Source organism: Engystomops pustulosus, chromosome 11 (genome assembly GCF_040894005.1).
Source record: "Engystomops pustulosus chromosome 11, aEngPut4.maternal, whole genome shotgun sequence".
NCBI classification, from domain to species: Eukaryota; Metazoa; Chordata; class Amphibia; order Anura; family Leptodactylidae; genus Engystomops; species Engystomops pustulosus.
The window spans coordinates 8,088,530-8,113,179 of record NC_092421.1 but is presented as its reverse complement, the minus strand read 5'-3'; the positions used below and the strand labels follow the sequence as shown (position 1 = coordinate 8,113,179).

The 24,650-nt window shown below is 49.6% G+C and overlaps 2 protein-coding genes across 4 annotated transcripts; both read right to left on the bottom strand.

The window, feature by feature from the left end:
- Positions 1 to 4,393: 4,393 nt before the first annotated feature.
- On the bottom strand, positions 4,394 to 10,088 carry LOC140106060 (uncharacterized). Of its 2 annotated transcripts, none has more exons than XM_072130251.1 (7): positions 9,915 to 10,088; positions 9,177 to 9,269; positions 7,862 to 8,279; positions 7,057 to 7,170; positions 6,822 to 6,974; positions 6,245 to 6,347; positions 4,394 to 6,162 (listed from the first exon to the last, which is right to left on the bottom strand). In XM_072130251.1, the coding sequence occupies exons 2-7, from the start codon at positions 9,203 to 9,205 to the stop codon at positions 5,042 to 5,044; spliced, it is 1,938 nt and encodes a 645-aa protein (XP_071986352.1). In that variant the 5' UTR covers positions 9,206 to 9,269; positions 9,915 to 10,088; the 3' UTR covers positions 4,394 to 5,041. The 2 variants fall into 2 exon arrangements, with proteins under 2 accessions (XP_071986352.1, XP_071986353.1); XM_072130252.1 differs by lacking the exon at positions 9,915 to 10,088 and adding an exon at positions 9,833 to 9,906.
- Positions 10,089 to 12,805: 2,717 nt separating this feature from the next.
- On the bottom strand, positions 12,806 to 23,919 carry LOC140106055 (uncharacterized). Of its 2 annotated transcripts, XM_072130243.1 has the most exons (6): positions 23,825 to 23,919; positions 16,880 to 17,299; positions 16,471 to 16,620; positions 16,216 to 16,377; positions 14,847 to 14,916; positions 12,806 to 14,759 (listed from the first exon to the last, which is right to left on the bottom strand). In XM_072130243.1, the coding sequence occupies exons 2-6, from the start codon at positions 17,270 to 17,272 to the stop codon at positions 13,630 to 13,632; spliced, it is 1,905 nt and encodes a 634-aa protein (XP_071986344.1). In that variant the 5' UTR covers positions 17,273 to 17,299; positions 23,825 to 23,919; the 3' UTR covers positions 12,806 to 13,629. The 2 variants fall into 2 exon arrangements, with proteins under 2 accessions (XP_071986344.1, XP_071986343.1); XM_072130242.1 differs by having other exon boundaries at positions 12,806 to 14,916.
- Positions 23,920 to 24,650: the final 731 nt, after the last annotated feature.

The window sequence follows — 24,650 nt, the reverse complement described above, 5'->3', positions numbered from 1 at the left end:
ATAAATTAACAAAACACATAACATTGGGAGGGATCTTTCCTGAGCGCGGAGCCGACCAAAAAGAGGACGGGAAGATCCGCGCCCGGGAATAAATATCCCCCAGCACTGCCCCCCGTGTGGCCAGCGGAAGGCACTGGCAAGGTGACTCCGGGTGGGGGGAGGTGCCAGAGAGGCCATGCTCACCTTAAAGCAACAGAGCATGGCCTGTCCTGCAACCCCCACGGCTTAGGCTGGTGACACACGTGGTGTTTTGAACCGGTTTTTGGGCCGTTTTTAAGCAGTCCGTTTAAAAAACGCATACCTTTTTTTGAAAACGCATCTGTTTTTTTCCCGTTTTAATTAAGATGATTGGTAAAACCGGTCAAAATCGGATGTGGTTTTCAAAAATGCACGTGTTTTTTAGAGGACTGCTTAAAAACAGCCCAAAAACAGGTTTAAAACCCCACATGTGCCGCCGGCCCTAAACAGCCCGCGGGTTGTGCATTCTGTATGTGATGTAAAGATATCTTTTCACGGAACCGTATCGCTCCCGTACAGCACCGTGCGCCAAATGCTGGCCTGTGGGGGACGTATATGTGACGTATATATGTTTCCGTATATACGTCCCCAGAACTGCCGTGTGAATTCAGCCTGAGATGGGATCTTCTTTCAGAAGTGGAAGGTGCCTGTGAATGATCTAATTTCTTTAAATTGGGGCCTGTATTGTGTAACCACGGTTGGAATTTTATTTATTTTTGCCTCTTGAGAATTAGTAGGTGGAAAAATAAGTTGCCTCATTGGGGCTCATTTACTTACCCGTTCGGAGGAGTTCCCCGAAAGTGCATTGTCCGAGATTGGGTGGGATAATAAGAGGGTTTTTTTTATACTGAAATTAAGTGTCTGATTGATGTTTTCCTCAATATTGTTGGAGATTAAATTTCACAGTGTAACCTGTTCAGACATATTAGGGCACATTTACTTACCCGGCCCGCAGGAGTTCCCGAAAGTGCATGTCGATGTCTCCTTTCCTGCAGCACGCCCCCTCCCACGTCCCCTTTCCTGCAGCACGCCCCCTCCCACGTCCCCTTTCCTGCAGCACGCCCCCTTTCCTGCAGCACGCCCCCCTTTCCTGCAGCACGCCCCCTCCCACGTCCCCTTTCCTGCAGCATGCCCCCTCCCACATCCCCTTTCCTGCAGCACGCCCCCTTTCCTGCAGCGCGCCCCCCTTTCCTGCAGCACGCCCCCTCCCACGTCCCCTTTCCTGCAGCACGCCTCCTCCCACGTCTCCTTTCCTGCAGCACGCCCCCTCCCACGTCCCCTTTCCTGCAGCACGCCCCCTTTCCTGCAGCGCGCCCCCTTTCCTGCAGCACGCCCCCTCCCACGTCCCCTTTCCTGCAGCACGCCCCCTCCCACGTCCCCTTTCCTGCAGCACGCCCCCTCCCACGTCCCCTTTCCTGCAGCACGCCCCCTCCCACGTCCCCTTTCTTGCAGCACGCCCCCTCCCACGTCCCCTTTCCTGCAGCACGCCCCCTCCCACGTCCCCTTTCCTGCAGCACGCCCCCTCCCACGTCCCCTTTCCTGCAGCACGCCCCCTCCCACGTCCCCTTTCCTGCAGCACGCCCCCTCCCACGTCTCCTTTCCTGCAGCACGCCCCCTCCCACGTCCCCTTTCCTGCAGCACGCCCCCTCCCACGTCCCCTTTCCTGCAGCACGCCCCCTCCCACGTCCCCTTTCCTGCAGCACGCCCCCTCCCACGTCCCCTTTCCTGCAGCACGCCCCCTCCCACGTCCCCTTTCCTGCAGCACGCCCCCTCCCACGTCCCCTTTCCTGCAGCACGCCCCCTCCCACGTCCCCTTTCCTGCAGCACGCCCCCTCCCACGTCTCCTTTCCTGCAGCACGCCCCCTCGCACGTCCCCTTTCCTGCAGCACGCCCCCTCCCACGTCCCCTTTCCTGCAGCACGCCCCCTCCCACGTCCCCTTTCCTGCAGCACGCCCCCTCCCACGTCCCCTTTCCTGCAGCACGCCCCCTCCCACGTCCCCTTTCCTGCAGCACGCCCCCTCCCACGTCCCCTTTCCTGCAGCACGCCCCCTCCCACGTCCCCTTTCCTGCAGGGGGGGGGGGGTGTGTGGCTCCTGGGCAGTACATTATATGCAGAGAGGGAAGGGGGTTGGCATCCAAATGCTTGCTCCTAGCCCATGTGCAGGTTACACTAGTCTTCTGATTCTGGTGGTTGGTCTTCTGCCTGTCTGTAGCTTGTCACCATCTTGGATAGACTTGTGTCCTGATCATTCTGTTTCCCTCTGTGTTTGTTATCCAGGGTGAGCGCTTACCCAGAGTAGGGATTGCCTTTGTGTTGTTCTTTAGGACTAGCACTGCCTGTGCAGTCAGGTAGGGACCAGGGTTGTGGGTCGCCCCTTTCTCTGTTGTCACAGGGTGATCTATGTCTGAGGTCTCCGCACTCTTATGTGTGTGAATGTCATCTTTGTTTTATATTTTAAAAAGTGCCTAAAAAGAAAGGGTCACAACGTGATGAACTGATGAGGCCAGACTCTTTGCAGAGAGTATAGATCATAATTATTAGAGTCTCTAAAACCATATGGAACAGCTGGACAGAGGGGCGTAATTACAGTGGTAGCAGCTGCTATGGGGCCCGCAGTGTCAGGGGGCCCCGGCATCCCACCTGACACTAAAGAATGGAGGATGTGCACCATTATATACATATTGGCGGTCCCCTACTTAAGGACACCCGACTTACAGACGGACCCCCTCTGCCCCCGGTGACCCCTCTGGATGTTACTATAGTCCCAGACTGCAATGATCAGCTGTAAGGTGTCTGTAATGAAGATTGATTTATAATTATTGGTCCCGTTACAGCAAAAAATTTTGAAACTCCAATTGTCACTGGGGCAAAAAAAAATAATTTGTCTGGATCTACAATTCTAAAATATACAGTTCCGACTTACATACAAATTCAACTTAAGTACAAACCTACAGACCCTATCTTGTATGTAACCCGGGGACTGCCTGTATATAACAGTGCACATCTTCCACAGGACACGTCTTGAATCGGGGGAGATGGAGAGGACAGCAGAAGGACAGGACTAGGGATCTCTTATTCCTGCCGTGTACTTCCCCCATGTGGTCCCATCTGTGTTAGTGTATAAGTGAGTATACAAATATGTATATTTTCTGAGGTGGTAGGGGGCCCCATGCAAAAGTTTGCAATGGGGCCCTGTCTTCCGCTAGTTACGCCCCTGGCTGGAGATGTAGATTTAAAAATGACTTGGCCTATGAGGCCGTTTGTTCTGACAAACTTGTTCTGTGGGGGGAGATTTATCAGAGCGTCTATGTCTGAAAACTGGTGTGAAAGCCCTGAAATAAATCGCCAGTGAGCTGCCAGTAGTAACGATTATTTCCCTTCTTCTCGCCATCTTACACTTGCTGCAGCAGGAGATCTGTTACGTACTAGAAATAAGCACCGCGCTGCCCGGCCCACCGGTACCCCAATAGGCAGGAGCCTCGGAGGGAGGGGCTTACATCATAGCACGGTGCTCAACTGAACTCCAGAAAATACAGGTGTGTGAATAAGGCCTTACAGCCGGACAATGTATACAGTACAAAGGGGGTCAGGGACCAATGTACAGTAAGGATTTATATCTATAGTAAGTGACCCAGGTGATACGTTGCTACATTCTGTGTGCAGTGTATGGGAGTCTCCAGGAACCAGCCAGAGGTAGTCAGAGTGATACATGGAGAAGTTATGGAAAGGTAGTTTTCCTGCAGCAGGTAGGTGGTCTCTCTGAAAGCCCCCAGTTCCTGTGTCATTGCTCCGATCCCCTGCAGGAGAAGGAACGGATCATGTTACCATATTTTCCGGACTATAATGCGCCTTATAGTCCGGTGCGCCCTATGTATGGCACAGGGCAGCGGACCATACTTACATAGGTCCCCGCTACCGGAGACAGCAGATCTCCAGCGGGAACTGCAGACCACGCGGCACGAACAACTTCTGCCGCGTCGGTCTGCAGTTCCCGCTGGAGATCTGCTGTTTCCGGTAGCGGGGACCTATGTAAGTATGGTCCGCTGCCCTCCTCCACCTCCCCCGCGTTGCCGCGTCTCTGCTCCGCCCCCGGACCTCCGCCACGCCCCCGACCCTGCGCCTTATATATGGAATTATTACATATATAAGGCGCATCGGACTAATGCGCCTTATATTCCGGTGCGCCTAATGGCCCGGAAAATACGGTAATTCTGCGTATGACGGATGAGCCCATCACTGCCCTCATTGTAGTCGTCTTGTGCACAAGGGACCGGGTGTCCCACCTTTTGGGTCTGATGAGTCCAGCACATCATCGCTGGAGCAGTGAACCCTAATATGGCCCTTACAATGAAGACATCACACAATCCTCTCTCATCAAGGGAACGGAGGATACGTCCATCCACGTTTATTACCAGACGTTATTATTACAGGACAAGCACCGGCATACAACGACAAATACAATGAGGTGGTCATTAAACAGTCTTTTAATAAAGACATTGTTATTTTCAATATGAAAAAAAAAAAATAACCTGAAACCGTGCAAAAGGAAAAAAAACAAAACAAAAAAAAAAACCTTGAAAACTTGGAACCGGTGTACGAGTCCCATCACAAAGTCCATGCATTTAATATCCGTCCTCTGCATTTCAGATTTGTACTGTAAAATTTCTGGCGAGGGAACGGGTCGCGGTGCAGATTTTTTATTTTTTTTTTGCGTTATTGGACACAAAAAATAATTGGCAAAATACGTATTGGTTGGAAGGACTAAAAAAACACTAACACTCAAGACTTTGGCGCAGGAACAACTAAGTTACCATAAAAGACCAACACAAAAAATAGTAGGGATTGATCAGGACCGTGAATGGTCACAGCGAGGGCCCGGTGCGACGGTAATACAAGCGCATGCTACACGTCAAGACTTCAACAGACAACAAACAGCAACATCCGGCGTCTTGTGCACATTTTAAGAAAAAAAAAAAAAATGGCTTCTCCACGGAAGAATCTTCAAGGGTCTCCAACTTGTTATCATTCTAAGGACAAGATCTGCTTTACATAATGAAAGTCCCCCACGTTTCGGGTCCCCAGGGGGCTCCTCTCCATGTGAATGGCCTGATGGACGATGAGATTGCTATTACGAGTGAAGCATTTCCCGCAGATGGAGCACGAGTACGGCTTCTCTCCTGTATGACCCGTCAGATGATTCAGAAGACTCGGTTTGTTGGAGAAGAGCTTTCCACATTCTGGACACGTCAGTCTCTCTCTTCTGTGATCTCTCCGGTGGTTGGCAAAATCCGATCTGCGGACAAATATTTCGGAGCACTCCGAGCACTTGTAATCCTTCTTCACTTGGGAGGCAGAGCCCTCCTCACCTGCCGCCTCGTCTGTTCCTGAAGACTTGGGCTGTGGCCGATCTTTGGAGAGGTGCGGCTTAGGGCTGGCCACGGCTTCCCCTTCATCGGAGACCTCTTCAATGGGCGCAAAGCTGTACTTTGTCTGGGCGTGTTTAATGAGGGCAGAGACATCCGTGTCAAAGCTACTTCCCTCGCCAAAAATAAGGAAATCCTGCTGCAGGTGGTTATCCCCGTATAGTGCAGGGGCAGGGTCTGAGTGCGCCGACGGATACGGATCTACTGGAGAAAACACGTCGGTCTCGGAGGAGGTTCCTTCTCCGCACGAATCAGTCTCTTCCTCGGAGCCATAGGGTCCATACTGTCTGCGCTCAGTGATCCTGTGCTCATCCGCATCAGCAAAGTTTCCTTCTTCATCAGACATGGACTCGTCTTTAATTTGGAAGCTTGTGTACTCGTTAGTGGATGGGTGCTCAGGCTCTGCTGTAGTGTTCCCTTCCTCGTATGACATAGGCTCCTCCTTAATCTGGACAGACGCGTTTTGTACGTATCCAGCGCTCGAGGCTTCGCTACGCTCACCATCATCGCCATCCAGCTCCGATTTTATAACAAAGGGATATTGCTGTGGTGAATTTCCCCTGGTATAAAATTGGAGATGTGTAATGTCAGGCTCCTCCTTTATACAGATCGCTCCGCCCTCGGCGTCCTCTGAGAGGACCGGATCATCATCTCCGTTTATAGGAGGCTCCTCCTTGATGGGACCAACTTTATAGCGTGGCAGGTTTTTCACAAATGGATCTGGAGGGAATGAACAAAGCCACATCAGATGCCACCTTCTAGCTCTGCATTTCAGAATCCATCCAGACGAAGAGTTCCTTACCTGGAGAGGCCTCCTTGTGAGGAGCCACCACCAAACCTTTGTCCCATCCTCCAGAATTCTCCTCCTTCTCCATACAGAAGGAGACTGTAGCGTCTTCTGGATCCTGACACAACGGATACAGTCGTTATACAAATCCTTTAAATCAAACCTGTCACCAGGAATGTCAGCTTTAGCTGGTGACAGGTTCCTGTAGCCTGTGCTGCACTTTGCCAGCATTCTGCATCATGCTGGTACTTGATGTTCACATTACCTGGCTCCCTGCCAGAAGTGTGTGGTGAGAAGGGAAGGGGCAGCCTGTGTCAGTCTCCGCCACACTCATCCAGCTCCCTCCCCACTTCCTGTCATGTGCATTGAGCAGGGGAGGGAAACAGATGGTGTGGAGGAGAGGAAGAACGCATGAGGAGACATAGAAACAGGTTGCAGCTGCCTCTCCCTGGGTAGAAAGCCAGGTAATGTGAAATAAACTTTTATGAAGTAGTGGCATAGCATCGGCAATATGTCACCAGCTAAAAATTTCTGTGGACAGGTTCACATTACAGTTGCAGCCTAATGAAGCACCATCCCCAGCAGCACTCACCTCACCAGTCAGCTGGTATATGACCCTGAAGGTCAGCTCCAGTATCTTCTGCTTATTAATAGGTGACAGCATGATGGCAGGGCCTCCGGAGATGTGTGGACTGCTGACGGGAGCAACTCTCTCACCCGAAGTCTTCTTCACCACCATACAGTCCTATCCAAAATAAAATAGAGAAGTCTATGTCTGTGTCTTACTCCACCTCCAAGATGGATGTGCAACTCCCAGGATCCCTCACCTCTCCCGTCAGAAGGCACATGATCTCCAGGGTGAGGTTGAAGAGGTTGTCAGAAACCTTGGTCCTGTCGGTTCTCGCTCGCGCCTCTGCTTGCACTTTAGTATCTGATTTTGCCTAGAAGTAAAAATTAATAAGATGAAGCAAAATAAAGATACAAGAACTGGGAACAAGAGAGAACAAATGAGACATCACTATGAGCGAGAGACACCTGACATCTCATCAAGGAACATGAGAGCGGCTAAAGAGAGAGGAGTAATGAGACATCCCCATGAGTGAGACAGAGAGACATCTCACCAGGGAACATGAGAGCAGCTAAAGAGAGAGGGGTTATGAGACATCACCATGAGTGAGACAGATCTGACATCTCACCAGAGAACATGAGAGCAGCTAAAGAGAGAGGAGTAATGAGACATCCCCATGAGTGAGACAGATCTGACATCTCACCAGGGAACATGAGAGCAGCTAAAGAGAGAGGGGTTATGAGACATCACCATGAGTGAGACAGATCTGACATCTCACCAAGGAACATGAGAACAGCTAAAGACATCACCATGAGCAAGACAGAGAGACATCTAACCAGGGAACACGAGAGCAGCTAAAGAGAGAGGGGTTATGAGACATCACCATGAGTGAGACAGATCTGACATCTCACCAAGGAACATGAGAGAACAACAAAGAGAGAGGTAATGAGATGTCACCATTAGCGAGATAGAGACATCTCACCAGGGAACATGAGAGCAGCTAAAGAGAGAGGATGATGAGACATCCGCAGGGGGGAGACTGCAGTAACACAAGGGGCACTCACCGTGTCCCCACGGTGCCGGAGCAGGGGGCTGATGACATGTTGTGGTTTGCGCTGACGCCGCATGAAGGGGTCGGCATGCAGTCTCTTACTTGGCGGCGCCCCCCACTCCTCGCAGCCCCCCTGGAACACTGAGGGCACCGCGTCTCGCTTCAGGGTCTTGCGCAGACCCCCGGGCACATAACAATCCTCAGTGAAATGTGCGGAGCAGATCCGGTAGCGCTCCCCTCTCTTGGCCTCCAGGATCCGGTGTGCAGTGTGGTCCATATTCCCGAGGTCCTGCCCGCTCTGCTCTATGCACTGCAGCCACGACCGGATCTTCTCCAGGCGGTTGGGAAAGACATGGAAGACGACGTTTGGGGAAACCTTCTTCCTGCCGGACGAGGGGCATCGCTGCACGAAGCATCGGGGCATCTTACTCCTGCAGGGACAAGATAAGATGCCAGCAGGTGCCAGGAGGGGGGAGGGCAGGGGCACAGGATGGCAGCAGGGGCCAGGAGGGGGTGGGAAGGGACGCTAAAGAGCACAGGATGGCAGCAGGGGCCAGGAGGAGGGAGGGCAGGGGCGCTACAGGGCACAGGATGGTAGCAGGGGGAGGGCAGGGGCGCTACAGGGCACAGGATGGTAGCAGGGGGAGGGCAGGGGCGCTACAGGGCACAGGATGGTAGCAGGGGCCAGGAGGAGGGAGGGCAGGGGCACTACAGGGCAAAGGATGGCAGCAGGGGGAGGGCAGGGGCGCTACGGGGCACAGGATGGCAGCAGGGGGAGGGCAGGGGCGCTTCGGGGCACAGGATGGCAGCAGGGGGAGGGCAGGGGCGCTACGGGGCACAGGATGGCAGCAGGGGGAGGGCAGGGGCGCTACGGGGCACAGGATGGCAGCAGGGGGAGGGCAGGGGCGCTTCGGGGCAAAGGATGGCAGCAGGGGGAGGGCAGGGGCGCTTCGGGGCAAAGGATGGCAGCAGGGGGAGGGGCGCTACGGGGCACAGGATGGCAGCAGGGGGAGGGCAGGGGCGCTACAGGGCACAGGATGGTAGCAGGGGCCAGGAGGGGGAGGGCAGAGCCGCTATGGGGCACAGGATGGTAGCAGGGGCCAGGAGGGGGAGGGCAGGGGGGCTTCGGGGCACAGGATGGCAGCAGGGGGGCTTCAGGGCACAGGATGGTAGCAGGGGTCAGGAGGGGGGGGGGGGGGGGAGTCCAGGGGAGCTACAGGGCACAGGATGGTAGCAGGGGCCAGGAGGGGGAGCGCAGGGGGGCTTCGGGGCACAGGATGGTAGCAGGGGCCAGGAGGGGGAGCGCAGGGGGGCTTCGGGGCACTTACCCACGCACGTCTGTGGAAGACTTCTTCATCGGTCAAGTCCAGAAGAAGCAGAGAGGTCGACAATCAGGAAGAAGCGAGATGTTCTGCGAGGACCTGAGGGAGGAGATGACAAGAGAGAACTCAAGAGGAGAAGCCAACAGACATCCAGCACCTACCACCTGCAGAGTATTACAGCCTCATAGCAGCTCTACACCAGACCTACCCTCCATCTGCAGAGTATTACACCCTCACAGCAGCTCTACACCAGACCTACCCTCCATCTGCAGAGTATTACACCCCCAAGATGTACATACAGGAGACCTACACTCTGTCTGCAGAGTATTACTCCCGCAGCATGTATATACAGGACACCAGTCCTCTGTCTGCAGAGTATTACACCCTTACAGCAGCTCTACACCAGACCTACCCTCCATCTGCAGAGTATTACACCCTCACAGCAGCTCTACACCAGACCTACCCTCCATCTGCAGAGTATTACACCCCCAAGATGTACATACAGGACACCTACACTCTGTCTGCAGAGTATTACACCTCCAACAAGTATATACAGGACACCAGTCCTCTGTCTGCAGAGTATTACACCCTGGGTACATTGGACCAAAATGAATCGGATGTTATGTGCAGATGATGACAGTCACCAGTGCAGAGTATCGCACCTGCAGGCCCCATACATCTATTTCCGCTATCTGCAGATCATTACACCCGAGTGACCTCATATCTAGCTGCAGAGCATTTTACCCCCGTGACTCCCCGCTCAGGTCTCGGTTGATGTCGCTCCCGGTGGCTCCGCCTCCTCCGTCACCTCTAACCGGAATTCCGGGTCAGGCAGGCGCCGCTGTCAGTCACGTGCGCCGCGCGCAGCCAATCCCTCTCCGCGCCCCGGACAACCGCCCTGTCGCTGGGCACGTGACCTCTGGGGAGGAGCCTGCGGGCCCATTGTGTCCTGGATGTGAAGGAACTTGCGGCCGCGCCCCCAACTACCCGACAAGAACCAATCACAATGCACCCACCGCCAACCACAGCGGACCTCCCCCTTCAGGGCGAGGCCACGTTCACACCGTGCGTTGCGTTTTTGACGCATTCTGAAGTCTTCACACGCCGAGATGACATTGCGGCCCCATTGCATTTGCTGAAACGTAACCTCAGCATGTGATCAGGGTGCAAGTCTTTGGAAAAACGCAGCAAAAAACGCAACGCATAGTGTGAAGGCAGCCTCAGGATTCTGAGGCTGCATTACCTCTTAGTGTTTTTGTAACATTTTGTAACGCATCCAAAAAATAACTGGGAGGGTTTTTGGCAAAATGTAGTTTAGAAGGAAATGGTTTAATCCTTTTATTGCTCAAATGCCTGTATTACATTTATTGCAGCTGCTGTTTGTTAAAAATCTCGACCAAAAACTGGGTAAAAGTTGTTTAGTTCATAAAAGTTTGTACCTTTTATGTGTATGAAAATAATAATTCCCACATGAGACGTATCTGTATGTCACGCGTCGGCTAAACCCTCTCCATACCAGGTGGGTGTTTGCTGCATATTGCATCAAACACCCGTGATGTCATCAGGGGGGAGCACCCATGACATAAAGAAACCTAAAAATTGACCTCACCCCCCCCCCCCCCCGTACAGTCCTTAAAATTTTCGCATTAAAAATGTTGTTAAAAGTTGCACACAATGCCACCGCCCGCAGCTCCGTGCACCGGGGGGGCAGCGGTTGGCAGGCTATATACTGGGGGGCAGGGGCTGCAGGCTATATACTGGGGATGCAGGGGCTGCAGGCTATATACTGGGGGGCAGCGGCTGGCAGGCTATATACTGGGGGGCAGCGGCTGGCAGGCTATATACTGGGGGCAGGGGCTGCAGGCTATATACTGGGGGGCAGCGGTTGGCAGGCTACATACTGGGGGGCATGGGCTGCAGGCTATATACTGGGGGGCATGGGCTGCAGGCTATATACTGGGGGGCATGGGCTGCAGGCTATATACTGGGGGAGCAGGGGCTGTAGGCTATATACTGGGGGCAGGGGCTGGCAGGCTATATACTGGGGGCAGGAGCTAGCAGGTTATATACTGGGGATGCAGGGGCTGCCAGGCTATATACTGGGGGCAGGGGCTGGCAGGCTATATACTGGGGGCAGGAGCTAGCAGGTTATATACTGGGGATGCAGGCTATATACTGGGGATGCAGCGGCTGGCAGGCTATATACTGGGGACAGGGGCTGGCAGGCTATATACTGGGGACAGGGGCTGGCAGGTTATATACTGGGGATGCAGGGGCTGCAGGCTATATACTGGGGATGCAGGCTATATACTGGGGGGCAGGGGCTGGCAGGCTATATACCGGGGGGCAGGGGCTGGCAGGCTATATACTGGGGATGCAGGGGCCGGCAGGCTATATACTGGGGGGCAGGGGCTGGCAGGCTATATACTGGGGGGCAGGGGCTGGCAGGCTATATACTGGGGGCAGGGGCTGGCAGGCTATATACTGGGGGCAGGAGCTAGCAGGTTATATACTGGGGATGCAGGGGCTGCCAGGCTATATACTGGGGGCAGGGGCTGGCAGGCTATATACTGGGGGCAGGAGCTAGCAGGTTATATACTGGGGATGCAGGCTATATACTGGGGATGCAGCGGCTGGCAGGCTATATACTGGGGACAGGGGCTGGCAGGCTATATACTGGGGACAGGGGCTGGCAGGTTATATACTGGGGATGCAGGGGCTGCAGGCTATATACTGGGGATGCAGGCTATATACTGGGGGGCAGGGGCTGGCAGGCTATATACCGGGGGGCAGGGGCTGGCAGGCTATATACTGGGGATGCAGGGGCCGGCAGGCTATATACTGGGGGGCAGGGGCCGGCAGGCTATATACTGGGGGGCAGGGGCTGGCAGGCTATATACTGGGGGGCAGGGGCTGCAGACTATATACTGAGGGCAGGGGCTGCTGGCTATATACTGGGGTAGCAGGGGCGGCAGACTGTATACTGGGGGGCATGGGCTGCAGGCTATATACTGGGGGGAAGGGGCTGCAGGCTATATGCTGGGGATGCAGCGGCTGGCAGGCTATATACTGGGGTCAGGGGCTGTTGGCTCTGTTTACTGTATATATCTATTGTGTGTACTGTTTATCTAGTGAGCCCTTAATACAATTAAATATAAAACTTAATCTGTGTTGCTCTTTTATCTAGATCCACGATTCCCTACGGCCAAGCCCCCCGATACCACCCCCCCCCCGATTTGCATGACACCAATGTGCCAAAAACCGCTGTGCAATTCAGGGCAAATTGGAAATATTCGGGAAACCCAACGGAAATGCGTCCAACAGAGCCTTAGTAAATGTGCCCCAATATCTGTAGTTAGGCGTCTTTCTTGACCTTTCATTCTGGGTGTTGCCTTTTAATATTGAGGAGTATGTTCTATCTCTTCTGTATCAATTAAAGTTATGAAGATCTAGAAGATTTCTAATTTTCAGTTTTCCATTTCTAAATGCACTCCAGTGCTCCTAAAAGCATCAGCGTTGACTGGTCAGGACACCGCCGCTCCTCAGCTTATATCCCTGTATGGCAAACCTTGGAGTTGACCCTCGCAATATCAGTCAGGCATAGAAAAAAAAACAACTCATTTGTCACTAGCAAATTCCACTCCGAACAAGATGCTTTATTTACAGACAGAGATAACGTAGTGAGAGCAGTGGTCCAAGTAGAGAAATATGGCTTCATATGGTTAACAATCTGTGATCTATACACAGAACATCCAACACACATCATCATAAACATCTCCTTTTCCAAGCAAGTCAATGCTCAACCTAATCTCCTACACAGAAGACTCACAAAATGAAGTAAAATGTAACAGTACAACAACTCGGGTTCCAGACTGCTTGGATCCCAGTTAAAGAAGAGTGAAGAAATCAGGCGAAACCTTTTTGAGGCGGAGTATATTCGATGGTGAAGTTTCGAGAATACTAGTTCTCTTCGTCAGACATGATGATGAAAATGAAAATTCACAGCATTTTATAGACACTAAACAGTGATCATCAAAGGATATTAAAAAAAACTCTAAAACAGCAGATTGATAAAAACAGGGACATCTTATTTACGACGGGACGGCAATAAAAACATTAAAAACCTGTGAGGCGAGACAAGAGAGCCCTCCCAGTTACTTTTTCTATTACTTCACTCCAGCTGAAGGGCTACACATGTGCTCAATAGGTTTGACACACAAGATGGGTCCTGTGTGCACCGAGACACATGAAAACAGGAGGAGATGCTTAATGGTCTTTCATAAAGACATGGAAATTTTCAATCTGAAAAATAAATAAAACCAAGTTATATAACCTAATGTATAGGAGAAACAATAGATAGTTACTTGCACGGCAAGAAAATTCTCCATCCCTTCCTGACTTCTAGCGCTCTCACCTTCTCCCGGAGGCTACTACTACGCTAGGAATATCGAGAAAATGATTATTTTTCGTGGATAATCTGGTGCTTGGTGAGATGGACCTTACAGACAAAGTATCGGCCACACTCTGCGCACGTAAAAGACGCCTTCCCGGAGTGAATCGTCTCGTGTGAGACCAGATTGCTTTTTCGAGCGAAACACTTTCCGCACACAGGGCAAGCGTAAGGCTTCTCCCCGGTATGGAGAGTCAGGTGGTTCTGAAGGCTGGATCTTTTGGAGAAGACCTTCCCACATTTGGAACACGTCAATTTCTCTTGTCGGTGATTCCGTCGGTGATTAATCAGTCCCGATTTCCGTGTAAAGCTTTCGGAACAGTCCGGACACTGAAAAGTCTGTGGGACGGCTTCACGCATGGCGTTCGGAGGACGCTGCAGAGGGTGATCTGATGGTGTTTGTGCTTCTGTGTCTCTCGCGTTGTCCTCTTCCTCGGAGCTAGAGCCGTCTTCGATACGAGTGAATGTATATTTGGCCTGGGCATGTTTTATAAGAGCATAAATGTCCGTGTCTAAATTGCCTTTGTCGAACACTGAATAGTTATCGCGAGAATCTTCGTTTTCACCCTCGGTATACGCAGATGAGGGGTTTTGAGCTCCGTCACACGACGCTGGGTCCACTATGTCACAATGAGAGGGATGATGCTGTGCATAATGTGTCGGGCTAGTGAGGCTTCTTCCATTGTCTGGGGTGGGCTCTGCCATGCTACCAGCAGGTGTATAGATGTCTACGAGACATTCTCCCTCATCCTTCACAAGAGGTGGACGATATCGGGTGTGATCTGTAGGGGTGTAAAGGTTGGCATCTGTGAGGTCTGCATTATCACAGGAGACAGGTTCCTCCTTAATAGGACCAGGTCCATGTTGTTGTGTATGACCCGTGGATGAATGGATATTAGGATTTGTGAGGTTTTCTTGATCACATAAGGGACATTCCTCCTTGATAGGAGGAGATGGATACTGCTGGTACTTAGGGTCACTGAAGTTTCTTCCACCAGAAGTCACAGCTTCAACCTTAATGTTACTAAACTGGTCCTGCGGTCCATGATGTGTGGTTATATGCATGTCCTCCTTTTCACATGACGATTCCTCCATAATACGGACAGATGAGGGATCGCTCAGACCATTCACCATCGTATCTAAAAATAACAAATGTAAGCGGATTTCAGCATTCAGTGTAGTCCCCTGTGTACTTACTAATGTGTATCTATACGGGAGAACTCTACCAAGAGACGAGAGGGCCTGGTGGCTGTCCGTTCTCACGTCTTTCTGATGACCCTCTACATGTTCACAATTCTGCAAAGAGAAAAGGTAAAAACAACTTGTAACACCCTGAAGATTCTATCAAACACCAACTATGGGACCTACTGCTGAGACTAAACAAGCCAGGGAGTCGCCAATCATAGCCATGACTAGGTGTGTCGAATTGACTGTTCAGCCACCAATCTGGCAACAAGTCCAGGTCACGTGGCCAAACCCAATCAGCTCTACTTGTTCTGCTTCCTTGGATACCCAATAGGCTTATTCTTTTTTTTTTTGGGTGCCTTGTTGTAAGAATGTGAAGTTGGGGCCCTGGAGAGTGACCCAAAACATATAGAACAAGGAGCTCAACCAGTTTGTTTTTCTGAGCAACGATATACAAAAGTCTATCGGCCTTGCCAGAGGAACCATCCACTACAAATCCAAGATACGATAGTAGAGATGAGAGGATTGCAAGTTTAAGGGGTTATCCGGGTCTTACAAATTACTAAGGGCCGGGCTGGGGAGGCCTATTTAAAAATAATAAACATGTACTTAGCTCATCCGGCGTCGCCGATGTTCCGCGCCGCGGACGGTCTCCTCTGTGTATACAAGGGCGCATAGGGAGCTTCCGGCCGGCCGGATGCTCCCATGCGCACCATCTCCCAGCGCTTACAACGCTGAGAGATAGGGACGGATGGAAGGAGCCGGCCACATCGCGGACCGGAAGTTCCCTGTGCGCGGCTTCTGCGCCCCTGTAAACAAACAGGGGCACGGATCAAAGGGACCACAGTGCGGGACATTAGCCGCGCCAGAGGAGGCAAGTACACATTTATTATGTTTAACTAGCCGCCCCAGCCCGGCCCTCAGTAATTTTTAAAACCCGGATAACCCCTTTCAGGTGCCCTCATCTATTGTCTCTAAAACCTTCTCTTGTAGATCATGAGGGTATAAAATGCTGCACAAGCTCTTTCCCTTTTGCCTGGACACAACACAGGGGCTCATATACTAAGGGTCCGAACGCCGCACTTTCGCCGGGTTTCCTGAATATTTCTGTTTTGCCCTGAATTGCCCCGGGATTTTGGCACACGCAATCGGATTTTGCCGCATCGGCGCCAGCTTGCACGCGACAGAAATCGTTGGCCGTGGCCGTCGGACAAACCGTGGAATTTAAAAAAGAAGAAGAAGGTGAACTCCGGCAGACCTCAGAGCAGCGTCGACACATGCAGGAACTCGGAGCCACGACCTTAGTGAAACGCTCCTGACCCAAATCCTTGTCAGACAACGCACTGCGGGATCGCGACAGGAACAGGTAAGTAAATCTGCCCCGTAGTGTCATACTATGTGTAATATCACCTCTGCCGTCACCAGCTCCAGGATCTTGGTAGTGAGCTCCAGGATCTTCTGCTTGGTACGTTTCAAGTCTATTGGTGAATCAGGTGGAGGCTCCATGATGACACTCTGGGTCCTGCTCCAACCTTCTCCATATCTAGATGTCTTCTTCACAATGATATAATCCTTTAATTCAAGAGAAACTACATATAACTAAGAAGGGAACCAACAAGAAGCATGGACATCGTATAACGTCATCACTACAAGCAGTGTCCTCACCTCTCCCATCAGGAGGCAGATGATCTCCAGGGTGAGCGTCAGGATCACATGTGGAACGTCTCTTCTATTCGGGCCCCAGTCGTAGCCTTTGCTTTTCCAGGTATTTTGTTGAAAACACTCGGTGGCTTTAGTGGTCGTCATTATGTTGGCCTACAAGTCAATAGGAGTCCATATTAGGCTGGAGCCCAGAAATAAAAATAATCAAACGTAAAGGGGGAGCGCCCACAATTATATATAAGGAAATTCTACTGTGACATTTCCAATTGGTTCGCATATTTCATCCTATTCGCAGGAGGGGGAGAGACTTCCGGAGCGCTAGGGTCCAATAATTAGGGACTGTCGCAGTTACAGGGAGTGAGTGGAGCTATTGGTCTGATATACCGAAAGCTAATGCACAGTACAAACCTACCTGTGGAAGGCGATTAGGCAGGTGGCTGGGTTCTGGGGGGACGCACAGGGCCACATCTGTAGTCACCGGTTTGGATTTCTGCCACGGACACTTCTGTGGTGGAACATCCCGGAATATCGTGGGGACGGCATCCTTCCTCAAAGTCTTCCTCAAGCCGCTGGGCTGGTAAGACTGCTCGGAGAAGTGCTCGGAGCACACGCGGAAGCGGTTGTTGGTCTTCCCCTCAAATATCCTCTCGGCCAATTCATCGATGTCACGGATGACGTGGCCGCTCCGCTCAATGCACCGCAGCCACGTCTTAATCTTATCCAGATTGTTGGGAAAGGAGTGTAAAATGATGTTCAGTCTCTTCCCCCCGTAGTTGTGGCATCGCTCAACAAAGCATCTTGGCATCTTCTTCACTTTCCGAAAAATGCGAAGCTGCGGAAAAAGATACAAGGTCACCAGGAGCTTTATCCCCTCCGAGAATAATCGTCACACCGCAAACTACAAGTCGTGTAAAGCCAAACCCCCATCTTATCCGGAACCAACCGCAGACATGATCCTTCACCTTCTACAGACACAGGGGTTATAACTGATAATACAGACCCCACACCAGGCAATAACTGATAATACAGACCCCACACCAGGCAATAACTGATAATACAGACCCCACACCAGGCAATAACTGATAATACAGACCCCCACACCAGGCAATAACTGATAATACAGACCCCACACCAGGCAATAACTGATAATACACACCCCACACCAGGCAATAACTGATAATACAGACCCCCACACCAGCCAATACATGATAATACAGACCCCACACCAGGCAATACATGATAATACAGACCCCACACCAGGCAATACATGATAATACAGACCCCCACACCAGGCAATACATGATAATACAGACCCCCACACCAGGCAATACATGATAATACAGACCCCACACCAGGCAATACATGATAATACAGACCCCCACACCAGGCAATACATGATAATACAGACCCCACACCAGGCAATACATGATAATACAGACCCCACACCAGGCAATACATGATAATACAGACCCCACACCAGGCAATACATGATAATACAGACCCCACACCAGGCAATACATGATAATACAGACCCCACACCAGGCAATACATGATAATACAGACCCCACACCAGGCAATAACTGATAATACAGACCCCACACCAGGCAATACATGATAATACAGACCCCACACCAGCTAATAACTGATAATACAGACCCCACACCAGGCAATAACTGATAATACAGACCCCACACCAGGCAATACATGATAATACAGACCCCACACCAGGCAATAACTGATAATACAGACCCCACACCAGGCAATACATGATAATACAGACCCCACACCAGGCAATACATGATAATACAGACCCCACACCAGGCAATACATGATCATACAGACCCCACACCAGGCAATAACTGATAATACAGACCCCACACCAGGCAATAACTGATAATACAGACCCCACACCAGGCAATAACTGATAATACAGACCCCACACCAGGCAATAACTGATAATACAGACCCCCACACCAGACAATAACTGATAATACAGACCCCACACCAGCCAATACATGATAATACAGACCCCACACCAGGCAATAACTGATAATACAGACCCCCACACCAGACAATAACTGATAATACAGACCCCACACCAGGCAATAACTGATAATACAGACCCCACACCAGGCAATAACTGATAATACAGACCTCACACCAGCCAATACATGATAATACAGACCCCACACCAGGCAATAACTGATAATACAGACCCCACACCAGCCAATACATGATAATACAGACCCCACACCAGGCAATAACTGATAATACAAACCCCACACCAGGCAATAACTGATAATACAGACCCCACACCAGGCAATAACTGATAATACAGACCCCACACCAGGCAATAACTGATAATACAGACCCCACACCAGGCAATAACTGATAATACAGACCTCACACCAGCCAATACATGATAATACAGACCCCACACCAGGCAATAACTGATAATACAGACCCCACACCAGGCAATAACTGATAATACAGACCCCACACCAGGCAATAACTGATAATACAGACCCCACACCAGCCAATACATGATAATACAGACCCCACACCAGCCAATACATGATAATACAGACCCCACACCAGCCAATACATGATAATACAGACCCCACACCAGGCAATAACTGATAATACAGACCCCACACCAGCCAATACATGATAATACAGACCCCACACCAGGCAATAACTGATAATACAGACCCCCACACCAGCTAATAACTGATAATACAGACCCCACACCAGGCAATAACTGATAATACAGACCCCACACCAGGCAATAACTGATAATACAGACCCCACACCAGGCAATAACTGATAATACAGACCTCACACCAGCCAATACATGATAATACAGCCCCCACACCAGGCAATAACTGATAATACAGACCCCACACCAGGCAATAACTGATAATACAGACCCCACACCAGGCAATAACTGATAATACAGACCCCACACCAGCCAATACATGATAATACAGACCCCACACCAGCCAATACATGATAATACAGACCCCACACCAGCCAATACATGATAATACAGACCCCACACCAGGCAATAACTGATAATACAGACCCCACACCAGCCAATACATGATAATACAGACCCCACACCAGGCAATAACTGATAATACAGACCCCCACACCAGCTAATAACTGATAATACAGACCCCACACCAGGCAATAACTGATAATACAGACCCCACACCAGCCAATACATGATAATACAGACCCCACACCAGGCAATAACTGATAATACAGACCCCACACCAGGCAATAACTGATAATACAGACCCCACACCAGGCAATAACTGATAATACAGACCCCACACCAGGCAATAACTGATAATACAGACCCCACACCAGCCAATAACTGATAATACAGACCCCACACCAGCTAATAACTGATAATACAGACCCCACACCAGCTAATAACTGATAATACAGACCCCACACCAGGCAATAACTGATAATACAGACCCCACACCAGGCAATAACTGATAATACAGACCCCACACCAGGCAATAACTGATAATACAGACCCCACACCAGGCAATACATGATAATACAGACCCCACACCAGCCACTAACTGATAATACAGACCCCACACCAGGCAATAACTGATAATACAGACCCCACACCAGCCACTAACTGATAATACAGACCCCCACACCAGGCAATAACTGATAATACAGACCCCACACCAGGCAATACATGATAATACAGACCCCACACCAGGCAATACATGATAATACAGACCCCACACCAGCCAATACATGATAATACAGACCCCCACACCAGCCAATACATGATAATACAGACCCCACACCAGGCAATAACTGATAATACAGACCCCACACCAGGCAATAACTGATAATACAGACCCCACACCAGGCAATAACTGATAATACAGACCCCACACCAGGCAATACATGATAATACAGACCCCACACCAGCCAATACATGATAATACAGACCCCACACCAGGCAATACATGATAATACAGACCCCACACCAGGCAATAACTGATAATACAAATCCCAAAGACAATAATAATGGACACCCTCAGGACAAAAATAACTGGAGACAACCAGAGCACAAAGATATAATAGAGAAAAGAACGTGAATGGAGACTCACGAGTATGAGCAGCAGAGGACATCTAACAAGTACTCACCTCTCCCCGGTCCTGACACTTATATGTATAGGGATGGCAGAACTATGGACCTGGTTTATATGTGTAATAATGGCCGACACCTTCCTCTCTGTATCTCCTTTATCTAAGAAAAGCTCAAAGTTCAAGAGAAAGAAAGAATCCTAACCCTAAAAATCACCTTTAAGTAGATGTATAATACACAGCTGTCTGCTTTCTATAGAATAAGCGTCTATCTGACATATACAGAGGACATATAGGGGCAGATTTATGAAGCTGTCTGAATCAATCAATCAATGAACCAATCACAGCTCAGCTTTCATTTTACCAGTGCTCATGAATATTTTAAAGCTGAGCTGTGATTGGTTCCCATCACCGCTAAGAATATTCTGACTTTCAGACAGCTGTGTAATATACTGACATGTACTGGGAAGCTTCCAAAAAATTCCAAATGTGGAAGAACTGAAAAAAAAGATCAGTTTCCTTGCTGGATTTCTCTCCACATAATCAGAAGACTCAGATACTAAAATATAACTTGGTACAGTAAAAAAAATGACTCATCTTTCTATAAGGTTTATTATTTTGTATAAAGGATCATCACAGGAAACAAAGGGACATTGCTCATAGCTCCAGGCACCGGGACTGTGGGATCTTCTTACATGTGTTATCTAAGGCCTCCCTCCCACTAAAATCAACTTTTATCATTATGCTAATAAGCTCGAAGGGCTCGGCGGGTGTTACCAAAGCCCCTCAGTGCTGCAGAGTCACAGGCTGATACAATGAGCAGAACATGTCTCATGCCTGTGCAGGAGGAGGGGAGATTTGCTCTGCTCATTGTAACAGCCTGTGAAGCTACAGCACCGGGAAGCTCTGATAACACCTTCCAGGTTCATTGCCCTTCTAAAATCTACTTTTAATATTATGGTACAGGCCATAGATAATATATAAGAAGATCCCACAGTCCCGGAGCCCGGATCGATGAGTAATGTCCCTGGTTTATCAGGAGGGATTGTGATGGGAGATTTCCACTAAATAAAGAGAATCCAACACGGGGGGAGATGTTCCTTCACTTCCATTTAATGAATGTAAAAGTAATGATACAGGAGGGGAACGACCGCCACATCTGAGGGGTTAATGGCAGAATTAATGACAGATCACACTGTCAGGTGGTGGTCATGGCCGCTGTACATAACCTCCATACATGTGTAGTGTTATACTGCCCCCTGCATTATACATGTGTAGTGTTATACTGCCCCCCGCATTATACATGTGTAGTGTTATACCGCCCCCTGCATTATACATGTGTAGTGTTATACCGCCCCCTGCATTATACATGTGTAGTGTTATACCGCCCCCTGCATTATACATGTGTAGTGTTATACTGCCCCCTGCATTATACATGTGTAGTGTTATACTGCCCCCTGCATTATACATGTGTAGTGTTATACTGCCCCCTGCATTATACATGTGTAGTGTTATACTGCCCCCTGCATTATACATGTGTAGTGTTATACTGCCCCCTGCATTATACATGTGTAGTGTTATACTGCCCCCTGCATTATACATGTGTAGTGTTATACTGCCCCCTGCATTATACATGTGTAGTGTTATACTGCCCCCTGCATTATACATGTGTAGTGTTATACTGCCCCCTGCATTATACATGTGTAGTGTTATACTGCCCCCTGCATTATACATGTGTAGTGTTATACTGCCCCCTGCATTATACATGTGTAGTGTTATACTGCCCCCTGCATTATACATGTGTAGTGTTATACTGCCCCCTGCATTATACATGTGTAGTGTTATACTGCCCCCTGCATTATACATGTGTAGTGTTATACTGCCCCCTGCATTATACATGTGTAGTGTTATACTGCCCCCTGCATTATACATGTGTAGTGTTATACTGCCCCCTGCATTATACATGTGTAGTGTTATACTGCCCCCTGCATTATACATGTGTAGTGTTATACTGCCCCCTGCATTATACATGTGTAGTGTTATACTGCCCCCTGCATTATACATGTGTAGTGTTATACTGCCCCCTGCATTATACATGTGTAGTGTTATACTGCCCCCTGCATTATACATGTGTAGTGTTATACTGCCCCCTGCATTATACATGTGTAGTGTTATACTGCCCCCTGCATTATACATGTGTAGTGTTATACTGCCCCCTGCATTATACATGTGTAGTGTTATACCGCCCCCTGCATTATACATGTGTAGTGTTATACCGCCCCCTGCATTATACATGTGTAGTGTTATACCGCCCCCTGCATTATACATGTGTAGTGTTATACCGCCCCCTGCATTATACATGTGTAGTGTTATACCGCCCCCTGCATTATACATGTGTAGTGTTATACCGCCCCCTGCATTATACATGTGTAGTGTTATACCGCCCCCTGCATTATACATGTGTAGTGTTATACCGCCCCCTGCATTATACATGTGTAGTGTTATACCGCCCCCTGCATTATACATGTGTAGTGTTATACCGCCCCCTGCATTATACATGTGTAGTGTTATACCGCCCCCTGCATTATACATGTGTAGTGTTATACCGCCCCCTGCATTATACATGTGTAGTGTTATACCGCCCCCTGCATTATACATGTGTAGTGTTATACCGCCCCCTGCATTATACATGTGTAGTGTTATACTGCCCCCTGCATTATACATGTGTAGTGTTATACTGCTCCCCTGCATTATACATGTGTAGTGTTATACTGCCCCCTGCATTATACATGTGTAGTGTTATACCGCCCCCTGCATTATACATGTGTAGTGTTATACCGCCCCCTGCATTATACATGTGTAGTGTTATACCGCCCCCTGCATTATACATGTGTAGTGTTATACCGCCCCCTGCATTATACATGTGTAGTGTTATACTGCCCCTGCATTATACATGTGTAGTGTTATACTGCCCCCTGCATTATACATGTGTAGTGTTATACCGCCCCCTGCATTATACATGTGTAGTGTTATACCGCCCCCTGCATTATACATGTGTAGTGTTATACTGCCCCTGCATTATAGTGGTGAGCTGAGGTACTGCACCTCCATGAGGTACATCCAGGAGGAGACAGTGAGCTCTCCTCATATTTCATGTCATGTATCCCCAGATATCACCCGCGCCCCCCACAATGCACCGGGGCTGCTGTCACCCCTCGCCCCGCCCTCTCACCCGTTACTATGGAGGAGACGTTTCCCGTGCAGATTGTTTTGTATCTTGCGATAGGATGTTGATGATGTCAGAGTCACATGATCCTGATAGTGTCATTGCACCATGTGACCTGCTAGTGGGCGGAGCGTTCCGAGGTTGTCCAATCAGTTGAAGCTGTACCGAGACGGAGGACACAGGACCTTTCATGATGTCATAACCACGTGACTAGTGGGGGGAATGTGGGGAGGAGCAGCGCCGGCTCCAGGGTTTAGTGGCCCCTTCGTGGGTCGCCCTCCAGTAGCCACACTGCCCTCCCCTCAAAGGTGTCAATGATAAAGATAATACATATCTCAGAGCTGTTCCAAAATTACTTGGGGATAGTGAGGATTAAAATAACCCTTTGTGTTCTTACAGAGGAAAGTAGTAAAAATGGAATAATATTTACGAAATTCCCAACAACTAATAGAAATATTGAAAAATATAAGTATACCGATAGCGGAGAACCTATATACAGGCAGTCCCCAGGTTACATACAAGATAGGGTCTGTAGGTTTGTTCTTAAGTTGAATTTGTATGCAAGTCGAAACTGTATACTTTATCATTGTAACCCCAGTCAAATTTTTTGGGTCTATGTGACAATTGGATTTTAAAAATGTTGGATTGTCATAAGAACCAGGATTAACAATAAAGCTTCATTACAGACGCCGGTGATAACTGTTACAGCTGATTATTGTAGCCTAAGGATAAAGTACAGTAAATTGACAACATCCAGAGGTCCGTTTGTAACTAGGGGTCGTCTGTAAGTCAGGTGTTCTTAAGTAGGGAACCGCCTGTATATATATCTGTG